General features: G+C 40.0%; 5 protein-coding genes across 8 annotated transcripts; 3 read left to right on the top strand and 2 right to left on the bottom strand.

Moving 5' to 3' along the window:
* The first annotated feature begins 916 nt into the window (after nt 1-916).
* LOC116199895 (probable leucine-rich repeat receptor-like protein kinase At1g35710) lies at nt 917-4,428 on the top strand. The gene is made up of 12 exons (XM_031530477.1): nt 917-1,204; nt 1,488-1,635; nt 1,934-2,005; nt 2,392-2,463; nt 2,683-2,754; nt 2,901-3,044; nt 3,120-3,200; nt 3,298-3,369; nt 3,504-3,575; nt 3,685-3,756; nt 3,855-3,994; nt 4,130-4,428. Exons 1-11 carry the CDS (start codon nt 1,111-1,113, stop codon nt 3,943-3,945), a joined length of 990 nt encoding a protein of 329 aa, XP_031386337.1. The 5' UTR covers nt 917-1,110; the 3' UTR covers nt 3,946-3,994; nt 4,130-4,428.
* Nucleotides 4,429-5,676: 1,248 nt separating this feature from the next.
* LOC116199876 (heparanase-like protein 1) lies at nt 5,677-7,769 on the top strand. The gene is made up of 6 exons (XM_031530446.1): nt 5,677-5,824; nt 5,955-6,188; nt 6,371-6,560; nt 6,708-6,833; nt 6,944-7,043; nt 7,131-7,769. The coding sequence occupies exons 1-6, from the start codon at nt 5,701-5,703 to the stop codon at nt 7,470-7,472; spliced, it is 1,116 nt and encodes a 371-aa protein (XP_031386306.1). The 5' UTR covers nt 5,677-5,700; the 3' UTR covers nt 7,473-7,769.
* Nucleotides 7,770-9,782: 2,013 nt separating this feature from the next.
* Nucleotides 9,783-10,537, bottom strand: LOC116199940 (nodulin-related protein 1-like). The gene has a single exon (XM_031530531.1). It carries the CDS (start codon nt 10,435-10,437, stop codon nt 10,015-10,017), a length of 423 nt encoding a protein of 140 aa, XP_031386391.1. The 5' UTR covers nt 10,438-10,537; the 3' UTR covers nt 9,783-10,014.
* Nucleotides 10,538-12,573: 2,036 nt separating this feature from the next.
* On the top strand, nt 12,574-14,691 carry LOC116199882 (remorin-like). Of its 3 annotated transcripts, none has more exons than XM_031530457.1 (6): nt 12,574-12,733; nt 13,089-13,186; nt 13,356-13,631; nt 13,771-14,143; nt 14,225-14,306; nt 14,384-14,691. In XM_031530457.1, exons 1-6 carry the CDS (start codon nt 12,708-12,710, stop codon nt 14,573-14,575), a joined length of 1,047 nt encoding a protein of 348 aa, XP_031386317.1. In that variant the 5' UTR covers nt 12,574-12,707; the 3' UTR covers nt 14,576-14,691. The 3 variants fall into 3 exon arrangements, with proteins under 3 accessions (XP_031386317.1, XP_031386319.1, XP_031386318.1); XM_031530458.1 differs by lacking the exon at nt 12,574-12,733 and adding an exon at nt 12,854-12,957; XM_031530459.1 differs by lacking the exon at nt 13,089-13,186 and having other exon boundaries at nt 12,578-12,733.
* LOC116199912 lies at nt 14,604-16,610 on the bottom strand. 2 transcript variants are annotated; one of them, XR_004155614.1, is made up of 3 exons: nt 16,457-16,610; nt 14,881-16,026; nt 14,604-14,758 (listed from the first exon to the last, which is right to left on the bottom strand). XR_004155614.1 is itself a non-coding variant. In XM_031530500.1 (2 exons), exon 2 carries the CDS (start codon nt 15,859-15,861, stop codon nt 15,070-15,072), a length of 792 nt encoding a protein of 263 aa, XP_031386360.1. In that variant the 5' UTR covers nt 15,862-16,026; nt 16,457-16,610; the 3' UTR covers nt 14,737-15,069. The 2 variants fall into 2 exon arrangements, 1 of the variants encoding a protein (XP_031386360.1); XM_031530500.1 differs by having other exon boundaries at nt 14,737-16,026.
* Between the last annotated feature and the right edge of the window lie 1,169 nt (nt 16,611-17,779).

The raw sequence follows: 17,779 nt of genomic DNA, 5'->3' as shown, positions 1-17,779 counted from the left end.
TTTAAATGCAGTATGCTTTTCGTTCATGCGGGCGGTTTACAGGTTGTTCGATGTATATATTTTGTTATGCAGATCGCTGCATTATTCGTGAAGCATGTGGTGGCCCTAATCTCTCATTTGCCCGTCTCGACCAATACCATGGCGAATGATCAACAAAGTAGTTGGGTCAAATAATTCAAAATTTTATTCGTCAGGTGTGTTATAATCAATGGCGCCAATGTTTATTCTTATCATGAGAATGAAATATATTTATAGCTTCATTGATGAATATTAACTAATAAATCGGGCTGGCTTTAGAGGCCAGGCCACGACTCCCGTGATCTCATGAAGCTGCACCGCTACTATTGAATGCCAAACAACATATACAGGAGGCCAAGCCAACTAACTCCATTGATTCAATTGTCTACTTTTCCTTTAGTTAGGAAAACCCGGTCTACGCAAACTGGTCGAGTTCCGTTGATTTGAAATTAGCTACTTTCAGCTGGCAAGCGGAGGAACTGAAACTAGTCATTGTAACGCATTTGTTATTCGCGAGTACCCATCGGATGGAACTAATTAGTGAAATTCACGCAATGTGAAGTAACTTAACCTTGAAAATATCCAAATTTAATGTACAACAATTTGTAACACAAATCTTGTTATTGAGCAAGCCGCTCCTGCGACTGATAAATGGAAAGGAGAATATGATAATGTGATAATCTTTCCATCTAAAAGATGAGTTGAAATCCCATATATCGTTCCATCGAACTTATTACGGTATAAAGTGCAATGGAAATCGAAACTGCCGGTTGTATTCCGTAGTGATATCAACCTCAGGGACTAAATACAAAATTTAAAAATTTCAGGGGGCAAAATGAAGTTTCCAAAAAAAGGATACATCAACGCGCCGGCTGGGACGGACGACGCGCTTGTTGAATCTCATTAGAGTGCGAGAGGGAGTGAGACAGAGCGACAAACGTCCCGCTGATTCCCAATCATCATTACACTCTGAAGAAGAAGAAGAGAAGAGGGGAGATCTCTTTGATAGCTTTCGTTCAGCGTTCGATCCAATTGAACTTTTTCTTCTTCATCTGCTGGTGAGATCTAAGCAGCTTCGAGCTATCTTCAGTGATGGGGCGGTTGCCGCTCTCGCTCTGGCTGATCCTCATCATCCTCCCCCTACTCTTCCCGGATGTCGCTCTCGGCAAGACCCTCAAGCGCGACGGTAATGGCCTCCCGCTAGTAGCTCGATTCCGTCTCTAGTTGGGTTCTCTGTTCTGTTTCCAAGTTCAGATTTTTGCCTGTGCTTGGGCTCGTTCCCAGGACCGGCCATTCTTGATTCAACTCATTGGTTGGAACATTGAAAGCAGGAGTCATAGTAAATCGAAAGATGTATGCTTTTTCGATTATGTCGTTTGGACTTTATCAGCTGGGGAAATGTGGTTTATTCAGCTAATGCCCATCAAATCTTTGTAGTGAATTTACTGGGAAAATTCTGTTGGATGCAGTTAAGGCGTTGAATGAGATCAAGGCGTCGCTTGGATGGAGGGTGGTTTACTCGTGGGTCGGGGACGACCCGTGCGGAGAGGGTGATCTGCCCCCTTGGTCTGGTGTTACTTGCTCCACGCAAGGAGATTATCGGGTCGTGACTGAATTGTAATCCATCATTTGCCCTCTCTACCTGTTGCGGTTCCTTCTCCAATTTCAGCTCACGTTGCTAAGTTTGCTTTGTTCTTTGCCAGTAAATGTAGAAACTTGATCTGAGATAGTTTCCATCATAGTTGTTTCAATGAAATTTGATCCCAAAATGGGAGCTAATTATCGGTGTGAGCATTGACATGATATCAAATTTAAATGTTGCCACTCGCCAGAACATCTAGACGCTCATAGAGATAGGTTTACGTGTTTGTTTTACTTATGTAGATTCTGAATCCTCTTTTTTTTTTTTGGGCAGGGAGGTTTATGCTGTCTCGATAGTTGGGCCTTTTCCCACTGCTGTTACTAATTTATTAGATCTGACAAGGCTGTAAGTCTTCATCCTGATGCTCAACGTTAATTCTATAGCTTATTCTTCTTGCCGTAATGTGACACCCTGAGCCCTCCGGCTAAGTAGATTATGCAATTTTTTGATTGCCTGTGAAAAACTAGAAATACAATGTAATTATACTATCTCAAAGACCTCTGGCTTCGTGAAAAGCAAATAAAGCTGAAGTGAGGCCAGAAAGGTTTGGCTTCTATTGCATAGTGTAAATGAAGGGAGGTTCCCCTATTCAGCTTTATTAGGCCAAAAAGTGATAGATTTGAGTCATACTTACCTTCAGTTACTTAAACCCATTTCTTAAGTCCAACAGCTGAATGAAGGTTGTTTCCACGATTTTTCTTAAGTTCTACCAACTGACGTCGTTTATGCAGGGATCTCCATAATAACAAGTTGACTGGGCCAATTCCTCCTCAGATTGGACGATTGAAGCGTCTTAAGATACTGTATGCCTCTTGCCTCCTTCACATATATTCCTCCGTTCTAAATTCTCTATAGTAGATATCTTTGATATACCTGGGATAAATATATTTGGTTGAGAACTCTCGCCAACTCTTTTAGAATATGGGATTCTACTGAGTATAATGATAGTTCCCCTTTGGAAGGTTATTTGCTTTTCATTACCTTGAAATTATTGTTTGATGGAAAGTCTGCTGTGTTACCAGTAACTTGAGATGGAATAAGCTACAAGATGTCATTCCTCCAGAGATTGGTGAGCTGAAGAGTCTTACGCATCTGTAAGTTGATTATCATTCTCTCTCTTTGCTTTAATTGATTAAACAGAATGACCAATGTTCAAATAAATCTTTACCTTTATTTTTCGCCGATCCTTTTTGCGTATCAGTCGAGTACTCTAATGGATCGTGTGCTAAAAATTCTGCAGATATCTGAGCTTCAATAACTTTAAAGGTGAAATTCCTGCGGAACTTGCTAATCTTCCAGAACTTCGCTATCTTTATCTACAAGAAAATCGTTTGACTGGGAGGATACCACCGGGACTGTGCTTCCTGCCAAATCTTCAGCATCTGTAATTTTCTGATCAACTGACAACATCTTGGATTACCTTGATTATGGTCCTAATCATTATTGGGTTTTCTTGTAGGGATGTAGGCAACAACCACTTAGTTGGTACTCTGAGGGAGCTGACACGGAATGAAGGCTGCTTTCCAGCTCTAAGGAACTTGTGAGTCACTTGTGCGGGAGAAGTCCTGCCCATTTGAAGTTTATTATAAAGTAAATGCTCACAGGGAATAATATTACCTCTGAAATTAAATATGCAGTTACCTGAACAATAATTACTTGACTGGAGGAATCCCCTCGCAACTTGCCAATATGACCAACTTGGAAATTCTGTGAGTTTCTTTTCCAAAAACCTTTGTTTATTTGTTAACTATCTTTATGTACATTACTGACATTTCTGGATTACATGCCTGTTTCTGTTTTGACATAATTATCCATGACGTTTGATACTGATTGTCTGTTTCAGGTACCTATCACACAACAAAATGTCTGGAGCAATACCTGCTGAGCTCGCTCGTATTCCCAAATTGACATTTCTGTGAGTCTTTTTTGAATTTTTTGTTTTTATGTTAGATTGACGAATAGATGCATTTGAAGTGTATTCTGTTTCTGTTGTTAATATCGCGATTTTGTGTGCTGCACCTCAGGTACTTGGATCACAATCAGTTTTCTGGAAGGATTCCTGATGCTTTCTACAAGCACCCTTTCTTGAAAGAAATGTGGGTCCTTTCTCGGCATTTATGGCTGAATATTGTCGGTTTCTGTAACTCTTTAATTCGTGATTTGCAACTTATAATTTGATGACATACGCTTATAGGTACATCGAGGGGAATTCATTCAGACCAGGCGTGAAACCGATAGGTTTCCACCGGGTCCTTGAACTTTCTGATTCGGAATTTATATTTTAGCCAGAGTCTGGGACACTATATGTGGTTTGTGACCTGTAGGGTAATTGAGGTAAATAGCACGATTCATGAATTCCCGCTTTCTCTCTGCAGTCTTCGTCTCTTCTTTCCATTTCATAATTTTTCACCTCTGGATTCAATACCCATGTCTTCATATTACTCATTGGATTTTTTTTTATATAATCAGGTAATCCGAGCTTTCTGGTCGCGTATGTTTGCAGCAGCAATGGAATGCCCGTTGGGGGAACCAGTATAATACTCCGAAGGAGTCCGTCAATCGATTCTTGCTTAATTTTGTCAGCAAAGCCTCTTATGAAGTAGCTGGTTCTGAGGTCCATGTAACTTATGTTAAAAGACCGATATGTACACAGTTTATACCCAAGCTGCTGAGTAAAACAGAAGAGTGTCAAAACACATAAAATATATTTTGTTCATTCTATTTTGTCGAACCAACAGTTGCAATTATTCATAGTGCCACGTTAATTATGCCTTGCAATTCCCGTCGTCATTTGGCCCTCTTTATATGTAAATCCGTAAACGGGATCGGTATTCATAAGATGAAAAATGATGATTCATTGTAAACAATAATGAAATGAAAATTATGAAGTCCGACCGCCGCGATCTTTTTCTGATAAAACACGTTTCTGATTAAACAAGTTCAACAACGATACCGAAATTTAAGGTATACATTAAAACAGAATCCCGTGACATTTCAGATTCTGTTTGAAAAACTTATCCCAACAGAAATTATTTACCTTCCATGCCCTTCACTTGAAAAGTTATTTAAGCGTTGGCCGAGAGATTTTCTTTATTAGGAAAACAGAAATGGCGACACTGACGGAGCAGCTGAGATCAGTTCTTCCACTGAGCTTCCTTCTTCTACTCTCCCTATGGACTTCGGTGAGCTGCTCCGGAGAAGCAGAAGAGGTGAAGGTGAGGGTGAGAGGGGTCACGTCCATCGCAACCACTGATGACAACTTCGTGTGCGCCACCCTCGACTGGTGGCCCGCCAACAAGTGCGACTACGGGCAGTGTCCCTGGGGCCAAGCAGGACTCTTCAATCTGGTATGTGAAAATGCCGCTTATGTGGGACATGACACGGTCTCACTAAACGAGTCATGTCTGTCGAGCCGTCTTTGGAGCATTGATCAGTAATGTTGTCCATGGAAGCTTGACTTATATACTTGGTTTCTGCGTCATTTTCAGGATTTGAACAATAAAATCCTGACAAATGCTATAAAGGGTAAGTCTTATATTTGTACTGAATGTTTGTATGCATATATATATATATATATATATATATTATTACAAAATTAATGTGGTGGAGATTGAAAATTTTTCGCAGCATTTAAGCCACTTAGAATAAGAGTTGGAGGGTCACTGCAAGACCTGCTGCTGTACAATGTGGGCAAGAACCCACCAAAGAAGTGCCCCCACTTCAAGAGGAGATCTTGGGGCATGTTTGGATTCAGCAAAGGCTGTCTTCACATGGACCGTTGGGATGAACTCAACCAATTCTTCAATCAAACAGGGTATAGTGAATTCTTTATCGGTAGTCTTCTCAACTATAAGTCATAAAAAAATATGACAGCGTGGGTTTTAAAGGTAAAAAGAATTATATATACTGATAGATCACTTTCTGTTTCTAAAAATCTTTTATAATTGCTTGAGAAATTGAGTTTGGAGATATTCTTTTCATAACAATCAACTCTTTTTTTTTTTTCTAGAGCGAAAATAACATTTGGGTTGAACGCCCTCATGGGGAGGAGAAGATCCAAGGACGATCGCGAGCATTTTGTAGGTAACTGGGACCCGCAGAATGCTCGTGATTTTATGAGCTACACCATCTCGAAAGGATACGAGATCGACTCCTATGAGCTCGGTAATTAATCAGATCAACATTAAAATAAACTAATCTAATTTTGTCAGCATGTACAGTTTTCTTAATTATATAAATATAAATGGTGTCATATTGATTATTGATATATTTTCATAAATATATTATGTATCAGGAAATGAGCTGTGTGGGTCCGGGGTTTCGGGAAGAATAGATGCGGACCAGTACGGAAAGGACATGATTACCCTCAATGAGCTGGTGAAGGAACTGTACCCAAATGGGTCCCAAAGGCCCAAGGTGCTGGGCCCAGCTGGGTTCTTCGATCGGAAGTGGTTCGAGACCTTCCTTCAGATCTCGGGCCCAAATGTTGTTCATGGGCTCACCCACCACATCTACAACCTTGGTGCAGGTCAAAAATCAAATTAAATCAAAATTAATTTTCTTATTTAATTAACTTTAGTATGTATGGGCTCGACTGGTCCTAGCTCAAAGATGCCGAGTTCGAGGATCTCATGGTATTGGCTTGTCCGAACAAGAAATCTTAGTCCATCTTGATAATATCTAATTATGGATATGTCGGTCGATTCTCAGGCGTTGACTTGGCTCTTATAGACAAAATCCAGGATCCGTATTTCCTGGACCAGGTAGCCCAAACATATAGGAACATATGGATGACGACGAAGACGTTTGGGCCATGGGCTGGGGCTTGGGTCGGAGAGTCTGGTGGAGCCTACAACAGCGGCGGCAAAGATGTTTCCCACACTTTTGTGGATGGCTTCTGGTAAGATTTTGAGGCTTATAGAATAATTATATAATTAGAGAAAACGAGACAAAAGGTTACTGCTTATGAGAATTGAATCTAGAACCATTTGGTTTAGGTCGTGGACATTTGTCGATCGTTTTCTAAGAAACAAAAGTGTGAAAACAGGTACTTGGATCAACTCGGCATGACCTCAACCTTCGATCATAAGGTTTTTTGTAGGCAGGCGCTGATCGGAGGCAACTACGGTCTCCTCAACACCACCACCTTCATTCCAAATCCCGATTACTATGGGTCTGCATCGAAATTTGATCACAATAAAATCGGTCACTTAAACGAGCGAATCGGTTTGATTATTCGACTAATGTACACATAATTAAACCTATTATTTCAATATGTGGTAGTGCACTCTTATGGCATCGGCTAATGGGAAAAGAAGTCCTCTCCACCACTCACGATGGCTCTCCATACTTGCGGGCCTATTCTCATTGCTCAAAGAATAAGGTTTGCTCCAACGATTAATAGTTTCCATATATCTTTATAATAAGTTGAGATGGTTTAATTATTTTTAATCTAATTTTTGTTTCGTAGGATGGCGGCGTCAGCATGATTCTGATCAACATGTCGAACTCAACTTCCTTCGATGTCTCGATCATCAATGACATGAACTTCTACCTAGACTCTCACAATAAGGAGGCTGATTCAGGCCCGGAGCCAAGGGAGGAGTACCACTTGACCCCAGAGGGCGGCAACATCCAGAGCGATGTGGTCCTCTTGAATGGAACTCCACTAAAGCTCACGGAATCCCAAGACATCCCCGAGATGAACCCGAAGCTCGCCAACCCTTCGTATCCGATCCACATCGCACCTGATTCCATTGTCTTCGTGACCCTGAAAGGCTTCAGGGCCCCCGCTTGTGTTGAAGACCAGTAATTCCAGTTGTGTCTTTGGCTGCTGTGTTTAGGAATTAGGGTAGGTGAATGCAAGTTTATGTGCAGTTGCAAATTGTTAATGAGTACTTTTAGTATGTTTTTTAGATTTACTAGAGAATAATGGAGGGCTAGCCCCACAATTCCATAAATTGAGTAGTGACCGAGCCACCAAAGGCATAAAAATGGTTAAGCGTGTTCTGGTTTTACAAATTCTGATGTATTTAGTCTTATTCTATAAGTCAACTATGCTTGGTTAGGCATGTACAGAGATGAACATAATGACAACAGTCATATAAGAATAATTCTAGGATAGTCCGCTGTATATATCTTGGCCTGACATTTCCCACAGGCCAAATGAATCATATAAAAATAATGTTTGTATAGTCCGACATATTCGGTCCAGTATATGTTTTGGTCATTATAATTTTGTCGAACCAACAATTAGAATTATTTATAGTGACATGTCAATTATGACTTGCAATTCCCATATTAGTGGTAAGATCAGAACATATGATTTGTTATAAGCAACAATGACATGAAAATTACCAAATCCAACGACTGTGATCCTTTCTAATAAAACACGTTTCTTTTTTTTTTTTCGTTACATTAGGAGGCTCATCGCCTAATACAAGAAAATGGAAAAAAATCTAAATAAAGGGTCACCAGTAGTCCCACTGATGAGAATTGAACCTGGAACCTCTAGGTTATCAAGCGAGGGTATTAGCCACTGTACTACACCCCTTTTCTCAATAAAACACGTTTCTGATCAAACAAATTGAACAACAATATCGAGTTCTAAGGTATATATTCCAACAAAATCCTCACTTGACATTTCAGATTCTGTTTTAAAAATCTTTTCCCCAACAGAAATTAGGTATCTTTTCATGCTTTTCACTTGAAAAGATACATAAGTTGGTAATCAGAGGACTAACGGTATTAAAAATAGGGTTAAGCATGTTCTGGTTCCACATATTCCAACATATTCAGAGTGCGTTTGAATTTAGAATTGAGTTGAGTTGAGTTTTAGTTTTAATTAGTTTGTAATGATTATATTGTTGAATTATGAGAAAAAGTGTGAAAAAATAATAAATAATTGAGAGAAAGTAAAGATTAAGTAATGATTGTATTGTTGAATTGTGAAAAAGTAATGAATAGTTGAGAGAATTTAATATTAAAAATTGAATTGAATTGTTAAAAAAAATTTAAAAATGAAAAAAGTAATGATTGTGATGTTGAATTGAAGGTAAGTGGAGTTGAGTTGAAAATTTTTTAAAAAACAAACGCAACCTCAGTCTTTATTCTATGAGCCGACTATGCTTGTTAGGCATGGATAGAGTCACAGACATGAACATAATGAAATCAGTCATACAAGAATAATGTTAGTATAGTCTGATATATATCCAAACAAGCCATAATAGATTTGAGTGGGCTACTGGCGGTGCATGTAGGCTTTAATGGGCATGTATTAGTTTATTATTTGAAGAAAGATGTAAAAATCTTATAATATTATTATTATTTAAGCGAGAGTCTTGTGCTGTAATCACTTTAATTTGATCTACAGTTTAACCCACTAGTATTTATTCTCCTTTTACTATGGAACAAAAAAAAATCTAAAAATTTGAATGTCTTCTTTCCATTAAAAAAAACTCCACTATTACTTAATTAGTTACAATACAATTATACAAATACCAAATCTCCACAAAAATAAATCATAATTCTCTTAAATTTAACAATTTTTTTCGTGAAAATCAAAGTCCGAGATTGGATAACAATACAAAAGCAATCGCGCACACGTATAAACAGTTAATAAGATTACATAATACCATCCTCAAATTTCATACAGATAAAAATTTGACAAATTAAAGTCATGTTTACTAATTTGTTCACCCTCTTCCCATTTTCTCATTAGCAACGCAGTCTTCTGGGTGATCTTTTGTGCAGAATCGCGACTCGGGGAGCTCCGGAAGAGAATGATCTAGCCAGCTCTACTATTATTCGACACTCAATATTGCAAAATCTGAAACTGCTCATGATTTTGGGGTAGACTTTCGGGACTTTTCAGTTTATTTGCATTGCATAGGTGTAAATGGCACTGGTTTCTTATGTAAATTCAGTATTATCATTTATCCAAAAAAAAAAAATCGCAAAATCCCTGCAAATGATATGGTGCAATCAGAAGTAGGATCGAGACGTGATTCAGGGAAGTGATATTCGAAATCGGCTGTCCGATTAGTCATCTGGCTGGCTGATTGCAAAACTCAAAGTCAACTCTCGAGTTCATCCAATCAATCAAACATTTGCTACCAAGATGTCAACAGAAACGGATCAAATGCTCAGTTCGATTCATCAGATCAGAAATTTGAAAACCCACCGACAAACTCGATTAATTAATTAATTACATCATAATTATTCGCAGACAGAGCCCGCAAATCACCAAACTTCATCAACCACAGTTCTGATGTACGAGGATCGAGCTAATACAAATAACCATACATATTATTCGATAGGTCGGACCGGCGCTCCGCCTATATAGATCTACGCTACTAGTGCTTCTTGAGGAAACCTTGAGCCATCTTCAAGTAATCCCCGTACCCGCCTTCGCTGCCGGATGACTCCGACGGCTTGTGGGAGGCCGCGGGGGCAGAGTGGCCGTGTTCTCCGGCAGCAGCGGGGGTGGACGAGTGGGAGGAGTGGGAAGAGTGGTACTGGTGGAGGTACGTCTCAGCCTTGTCAACGTACTTCCCGAAGCTCTTCTCCTCGAGCTTGCCGTAGTGAGAGGCGGCCCCGAGGAGGTCTGCGGCAGCGTCGGCGACCCTGGCCTTGTCGACCGCGTCGGACTTGTGGGCGAACGTGGACTGAGCCGCCCCCGCCACCAGCTTGGCGCTGGAGAGGAGCTCGCTGGAGGACTTGGGGGGGTGGTGCTGGTGCTTGCTGGGGTCGCCACCGTGGGGAAAGGAAGGCTCCATTGATTGCTTTAGAAGTTCAGACGAAGAAGATGAAGGAAGAAGAAAAGAAGCCAAGACATGCAATAATGAAATGGGTGGTGGTGGTGGGGGTGACGATGATGATGTGCGATTGGGCATTGGCTGAATGATTTATACTGTAGATCTCTTTTTTTTTTCTTTTTTTTTTTCAAGTGACATGGAAACTTCTCCATCGGTGTTTAACCGCGGTTGTTGGCCGTTGATCGGACGTGTGAGGACTGATGCGTTGGTCCCGTGTTAGGATAGTCCCCTGTATATATCTTGGCCTGACGTTTCCCACAGGCCAAATGAATCATATAAAAATAATGTTTGTATAGTCCGACATATTTGGTCCAGTAACAGATAGAATTATTTATAGTGACATGTCAATTATGCCTTGCAATTCCCATATTAGTGGTAAGATCAGAACAGAAATTACCAAATCCAACGACTGTGATCCTTACAAATAAAACACGTTTCTGATCAAACAAATTGAACAACAATATCGAGTTCTAAGGTATATATTCTGACAAAATCCTCACTTGACATTTCAGATTCTGTTTTAAAAATCTTTTCCCCAATGGAAATTAGGTATCTTTTCATGCTTTTCACTTGAAAAGATATATAAGTTGGTAATCAGAGGACTAACCGTATCAAAAATGGGGTTAAGCATGTTCTGGTTTCACATATTCCAACGTATTCAGTCTTTATTCTATAAGCCGACTATGCTTGGTTAGGCATGGATAGAGTCACAGACATGAACATAATGAAATCAGTCATACAAGAATAATGTTAGTATAGTCTGACATATTCTAGCCTGACATTTCCTACAAATAACTAAATGAATCATGTAAGAATAATGCTAGTATAATCGACATATTCGATCCAGTAGGTATGCTTGAAAAAGCTTCTGCCATATAAAATGCAACTATCTTTTGCATGGTGGATTTCAATTATTTTAATTTAAGCTGATCAAGTATGCACTAAGACAATATTGGTCCTTACATTTAGAATGGGAGAAATAATAATATAACATAAGCCCTATAAATTTTGAATTTTTTAAACTTCAATCCTATAAATTTTATTTTGAATTTTTCAGTTCTAAAACATATGTTCATCAGACATCCCGATCATTATAGATATGCGGGCATGCATTTCACACTGTCAAATTTGTCGTAACTGATCATTAATTGTTCACGTGATAATTTTTTAATTGTTGCAAATTAATAACATTAGAAAATTAAAAGATTTTTAAAGAGAGAGAGAGTAAGAGAGAGAAAATGGAGGATACTATTGGGATTGGACTCCCCTTTCCACTCTCCGTTGGTTAAGAAAAAGAAAAAAGAGTCGCGGATCTTATGCCTCATGACCTGGGGAGAGACGGTTGAAAGGGGAGCCCTCATCTGGGCTCCGACTCTCTTTGTTCCTTTTTTAGTTTTTAATGTTCAACCATAAAAAATTACCACATGAAAAATTAATAGTCAATTATGACAAATTTGACGGTATGAAATGACCGAGTAAAAATATGACCAAAAGTGTGATAGAACAAACGTTATAGAACTAAAAAATCTAAAGTAAAATTATTTATGGTACTAATTTTTTTTAAAAAAAATCCAAACTTATAAAATTCCATCGTACTTCTTCCAATTAAGAATGGAAAATGTAACATTTCCTTCCAACTTACACTTGATTAAGTTGGTTCGCCGCTCGTTTTCATCAAGTAATATTTTGAGTTCAATTCTTGTGAATAAAAAAAAATTCATAATTGAGATAACTTTATCTCTTTATTGAGCCGATCCTATTCAGACATAAATGAATTGAGTTCCATTGAGATTCCGAATATCACATATTGCACACATGAAATCAACATTCCTTACTTTCAAAATATAAAACTTTTAAGGATGTTTGGGAATCAAAATTCTCTGTAAGCCAAAAGACAAGTAAGGGAATGAGTATATGGAACACATGACCCGACAGAAAAGAAATACTTTTCTTGACTTGAGCAGCCTTTCCAAAGAATCCAACCATTCAAGAGCTTAATTTGCATGCAAATTAAAGCATAACCAAATTTAGCAAACACCTTTGCTTGCAGCAACACTCAAAACCTAATAATAAATTAATCTCTAATTAATTAATCAGATGCAGACTTTAGTTACAGTTATATCATCCTCTAGGGCTTCTTCCCCCTTCATATAAGACGTGCCATGAAAGCAGAATTCTTGCTCAGGAAGGGGAAACTTCAAGGTCCTGTCACAGTTGCTAGCTGACGGACAATGGAGGACCTGATTAATCAGATGAGGTAAATTACAATCATCGGAACCTTTTGGTATGTGTTTTTCTTCATTCAGGGTGGGACATAAATAATTTTTCGTATGAGAAAACATATAATCGGATAAGTTCTTGATATCATCGTGGGGGTCTATCGAGTACTCACCCTCCTCAAACATTTTGTCATAGACCCCTCGAACCGTTGGACTCATAAACCAGTCTGAGTTTCCCATTGGAGGTCTCATGTACCTCAAGGTTGCCATATATAGGATGTGTCTCGCAATTTAATGAGAGTCCGTGGGAGGTTCTTGCATGTAGGGTTATCAAAATGCATATTAGATGGCATGATTGAATATTAATGAAATATTTTATTGTTCCTATTTTAGGTTTAAGTTTTCTGGGGTAAGACAAGGAAAGGCAGAAGGGGGCAGCAGCCATAGAGAAAGAAGAATACCAATCCAAAGAACCCAATCCTCTAAAGGAGGTACATTTAATCCAATAGCTCGGACTAGGTGACATGATAAATCAAGCATCAAATGGCACCTGATATATAGTTCGATGCGGTCCAGTATTAGCCGTGTATATGGTAAATTCAATCTGGGATGCATTCTATGCGATGTAATGATCCATTTCATGTACGTGTGCTTTTGCAGAAAAGAGAGGCCAGAGCTGGTTTGAAAGACAGCTCTTGAGGCAAATGAGCAGAAGCAGTAGCCGGCCACAACGCCCAGTGGACGAATTAGAAGCAACTGCGGTAGCAGCAGCGGCTTTTGCTGTCAACGCCACCCTTGAGGACTCGATAGGCCCGACCAGTCAGAAATCATCAACAACCGTAAGCCCTGAGGCCTCATCCTTGGCTAAGGCAAAGTCCAGGAAGGATAAGGGGAGACCACCACCAGAACACGGTGCATCTCCGTCCCGATCATCAGGTATCAAATGTCGGTCATATACCACGGTACGAGGATATGCAATATAGTCTTTCCATAAAAAAACCATCGATGGCTGTCCAAAAATTTTAAAAGGGTCCTTATTGCTTCTACCAGTCGGTTAAAAATTTTGTGGGAACAGGTGAAGGGTCTAAACTAAGGAGTCAAGGGAGTCCAGAAACTAAGCCCCCATCGTCACACTTGCAGAGACGCCCGACTTTTGCCGATCATCTCGCTGACAGATCTGATAGCAGAAGCCCTAAAATCCCAACACCACCTTCTCCCCCTCCCCCTCCTCCTCCTCCTCCTCCAAGACCCTCACAATCCATTAAAAAAACTGCCACTCCTTCAGCTCCTGTAACTTCCAGGCCAATAAAACCAGAACCTTCATTCCCAAAACCCAGTAAACCTCCAACTTCTCAGGCCCAACCAAAGGCTGCCTCAAGGCCAGCTTCAAGAGGAGGAACGAAGGCAGACGTGTGGGAGGCAACAGAGATGGAGAAGATCAGAGAACGGTATGAAGTTTATTTTCAAGTTTATCGTATGAGTGCGTTGAACCTTAATAGTAGGGAATAACGCATTAGGGGTATTTTCAGGTACGAGAAGTTGAATGCAACCATAGCTTCCTGGGAGGAGGGCAAGAAAAAGAAAGCCAAGGCCAAGTTGGATAAAACAGAGGTTTGGTTGTTATTCATATATATGATTAACCTTCTAAGTTGTCATCAGTATAGTGAAATTCGCGAATGAAACTGCAGAGTGAGGTGGCACGAAGGAGAGCAAAAGCGATGGAGAAGTTCAGGGAAGAGATGGAGAGCATCAATCAGATCGCAGGCGGAGCACGAGCAGAGGCACAGAAGAGACAGAAGAACGAGGAGTTAAAGGCTAAAGAGAAGGCAAATAAGTACAGGAGAACCGGGAAATTTCCCAGGACTTGTTTCTGCTTCTAAGATGTCACTGGCTTCACAGGGAATGTAATTACTCGTCGAAGTTATGTTTCAGTGAGTTTAACCCAAGCGGTCTTTGTACAGTTTGCAAGATAATCAATATCACGAATTGCTCTATACATTTCACGTAAGTTCAACTGGAAACACTCTCTAAGGGGAGAACATGGTTAAAAACATTGCAGCAACCTGTTTGTCATGACGTAAGAAGCATGTGTCATAACAGATCAGAGCAGCATATTCAAGAAAGCAGTGGCATTATATCCAGCAAGATTCTTTAATGACAGACTTTCGAGCGTAGAGAAACTTACAGATGAATCCAAACACTGTCATCTGCAAAAAGCTAAATCCATTTCCCTTTTCTTCTGTACTTCATCATACGATCTAAGCAGAGAGGGAAAGAATGTCAAGAGAAATCCACCATGATCACTGGATCTTGATCATCCGAAATGTCGTCAGATTAAGCAGTTTCCCGGGCTTCCAGATCTGGCACTGACATCTTAAGAAGTTATCTCTTTCACCAGCCATCCTAACACAGGGTATGCAAAGTATAACACCAAGAATGACGGGATTGCAAATAGAACTGTCAGCAAAACATAGATGACCAGGATGAGAGCACATCCAGGAACTGCAAAGAATAGAATAAGGAGGAATATGATAACCATTGGGAACTTTGACATGAAATTAATGAATAAATCAATGGATTTCGTCAAAGAAGCTTGGCGGGCCACCACATTGCTGGGAACAAGTTCAATGTGCGGCCAGGGTTGTCCCGAACTTCGCGGGGTTGGAAGCCTCCTGGGGCTTCCCACGCCTGCCTGGCTTCCAAGAGCTAAATGATTTCTTGGAGACGAAACCAATTGAGTGTCCTGACATGAGGCAGAGAGAAACCTCTCCCTTTCTCCATTCAAGCTCTCGACCATCCAGAGAAGGAAGAAGTTCTTCCTGGGAAACCTCAGGTTGCCACCATAAACAAGTCGAAGTGACAATAAGTGGCACCACGGGCAGGAAATGAGGAAGGGGATCTTGATCTGCTTAGATGGGAAATTCAAGACGGCCATCTGAAGGCCGAGGACGCAGTTTTTACAGAGCGTGTGCCCACACCATAACACGTAAGGAACGTTCTCGACAATGTTGAAAGATTCCCAGCAGATTGGGCATTCCAAGCCTTCCTCCCGGCTAAGACTTGAGGAATTCTCATCATCTGAGCACTCCGAACACGCACGACTGGGTTTGCCGGAGTTTTTCTTCAGTCTGATGCTTGAGATGACATTGGAAGTGAACTTCCACATAGCCACAGCCGTAAGGTACTGATCAAGGGATGAAGGCTATAGAGGATATAACTGCAGATCTCGTGCCATGATTTTACAGGATGGTCTCTGCGGATATGTCAAGCTAATCCTGCTAAAAGTCCATCACTCCCTCACAGTACCGATCAGCAGATCATGTCGAACTACCTGAAGGAATCCACAGAAGCAAGTCATCAACTTTATCCCAAATAGCTAATCAAAATGCATTCCGATTCAATATATTATAAATGGCTCCATGAGGGAATCAGCAACAGGTACGGCTATTGCTCAGCAATGTCAATCCCTCTGAAAACAAACCATCAACCGGAACTACAGCAGAAATCACAATTGGAATATTCAAAGAAATCGATAAATTATGACTTTTGAAGCATGTAAAATGCTCCAGAACGATAATTTCAACCAAATTACAGCTGAATCTCTGCGAAGCACGCGAACGGCTATTGAAATTCATGAGCATTTGACATTACATTATTATCCCGTAAAAGAAACAGAATGATTGCACCAGCAGGCATTGCATGGGTGCGATTTTGGACGACCCAACCGACGATTCGATACGCAGAGATTGGAATGTATGTACCTTGAGAGTTGATCGGCGAGACGACGGAGAGGCGATGGAGCAGAGATCGAAGGAGACGGTCGAAAGGTGCGTCTATTCTCTCCCTTTCTCTGTGCCTCTCGACCGTATCTACTCATCCTCCCCTTTACAACGAATAACTGCAACTCGGGCGAATGCGTCCAAGCCGAAACGGCGTCGGTTTAAGCTGTTTAATGACGTCCCTCTGATTTGTCACCATGATAATGTGAGCGGAGCGGGAGGAATCATCGGGTGTGTCCGGACCCGCCACTTCTCAATAATTGGAGATATTTCATTATGTATTATGATATTCGAAAATTCAATAGATCCTGACTAAATAATTTGATCTGAGTCGATATACTAAGGCTATATTTGGTAGGCTGGATAAAAGGCCGAATGAGATTTCTAAAATCCAAATCCTACATTTGATGCCGAATGAATTATGATTGAAATTACGATATACAGGATAAAAGTATTAAGCCGCTAATCCCAACCAGGGTGAGTTAAGGGTAGATTGGGTCCAAAATAGGGTTTAATAGACATCCAATGGGGCCAAAATACCACTCACAAGCCAATCTGAGTTGGCATTAGTTAGGGCACTTGGGTGAGAGTGGGTCTTTAAGGAGCCTGATTGGGCCTACAATGGGCTGCTATCGCTCTGCTCACGAGTATGAGCAGGCAAAAAAGGACTAAGCAAGAAACCAAGGGACCGTTTGGATTCAGAGTTAAAGTTACTTTGATTTTGATTTTGATTTTGATCGTGGAAAAAGACAAATGAGATGTGATTATAAATTTGACTTGGAAAACGTGTTTTTTTGTTTTGTAGTGTGTTGAGTTAAAGTTAAAGTTAAAATTTTTGAATTGGGAAATGTATATATTTATTGTGTAGTGTGTTGAGCTAAAGTTAAAGTTAAAGTTAAAATCAATAAGTTATGAATCCAAACGAAGCCTAAGGGCTTTTGGATTCAGAGTTAAAGTAACTTTAATTGTGATTTTGATTTTGATTGTGGAAAATGACAAATGAGATGTGATTATAAATTTGACTTGGGAAACGTGTGTTTTTGTTGTGTAGTGTGTTGAGTTAAAGTTAAAGTTAAAATTTTTTACTTGGAAAATGTGTGTTTTTGTTGTATAGTGTATTGAGTTAAAGTTAAAGTTAAAATTAAAATTAAGTGTTTGGAAATCCAAACATGACATTATTGGCTTCAATAGGCCACTAACGAGACTGAATGAGACAATATTGAACATGATTGGGCCACTAGCACGGCTGAGTTATCCACTAATCTTATATAGGCTACTCATGAGCCTCGGCGGACCACCAAAGGG

Source organism: Punica granatum, chromosome 3 (genome assembly GCF_007655135.1).
Source record: "Punica granatum isolate Tunisia-2019 chromosome 3, ASM765513v2, whole genome shotgun sequence".
NCBI lineage: Eukaryota > Viridiplantae > Streptophyta > Magnoliopsida > Myrtales > Lythraceae > Punica > Punica granatum.
Note: the sequence above shows the minus strand (reverse complement) of the source record. Positions and strands in the feature narration are given on the sequence as shown.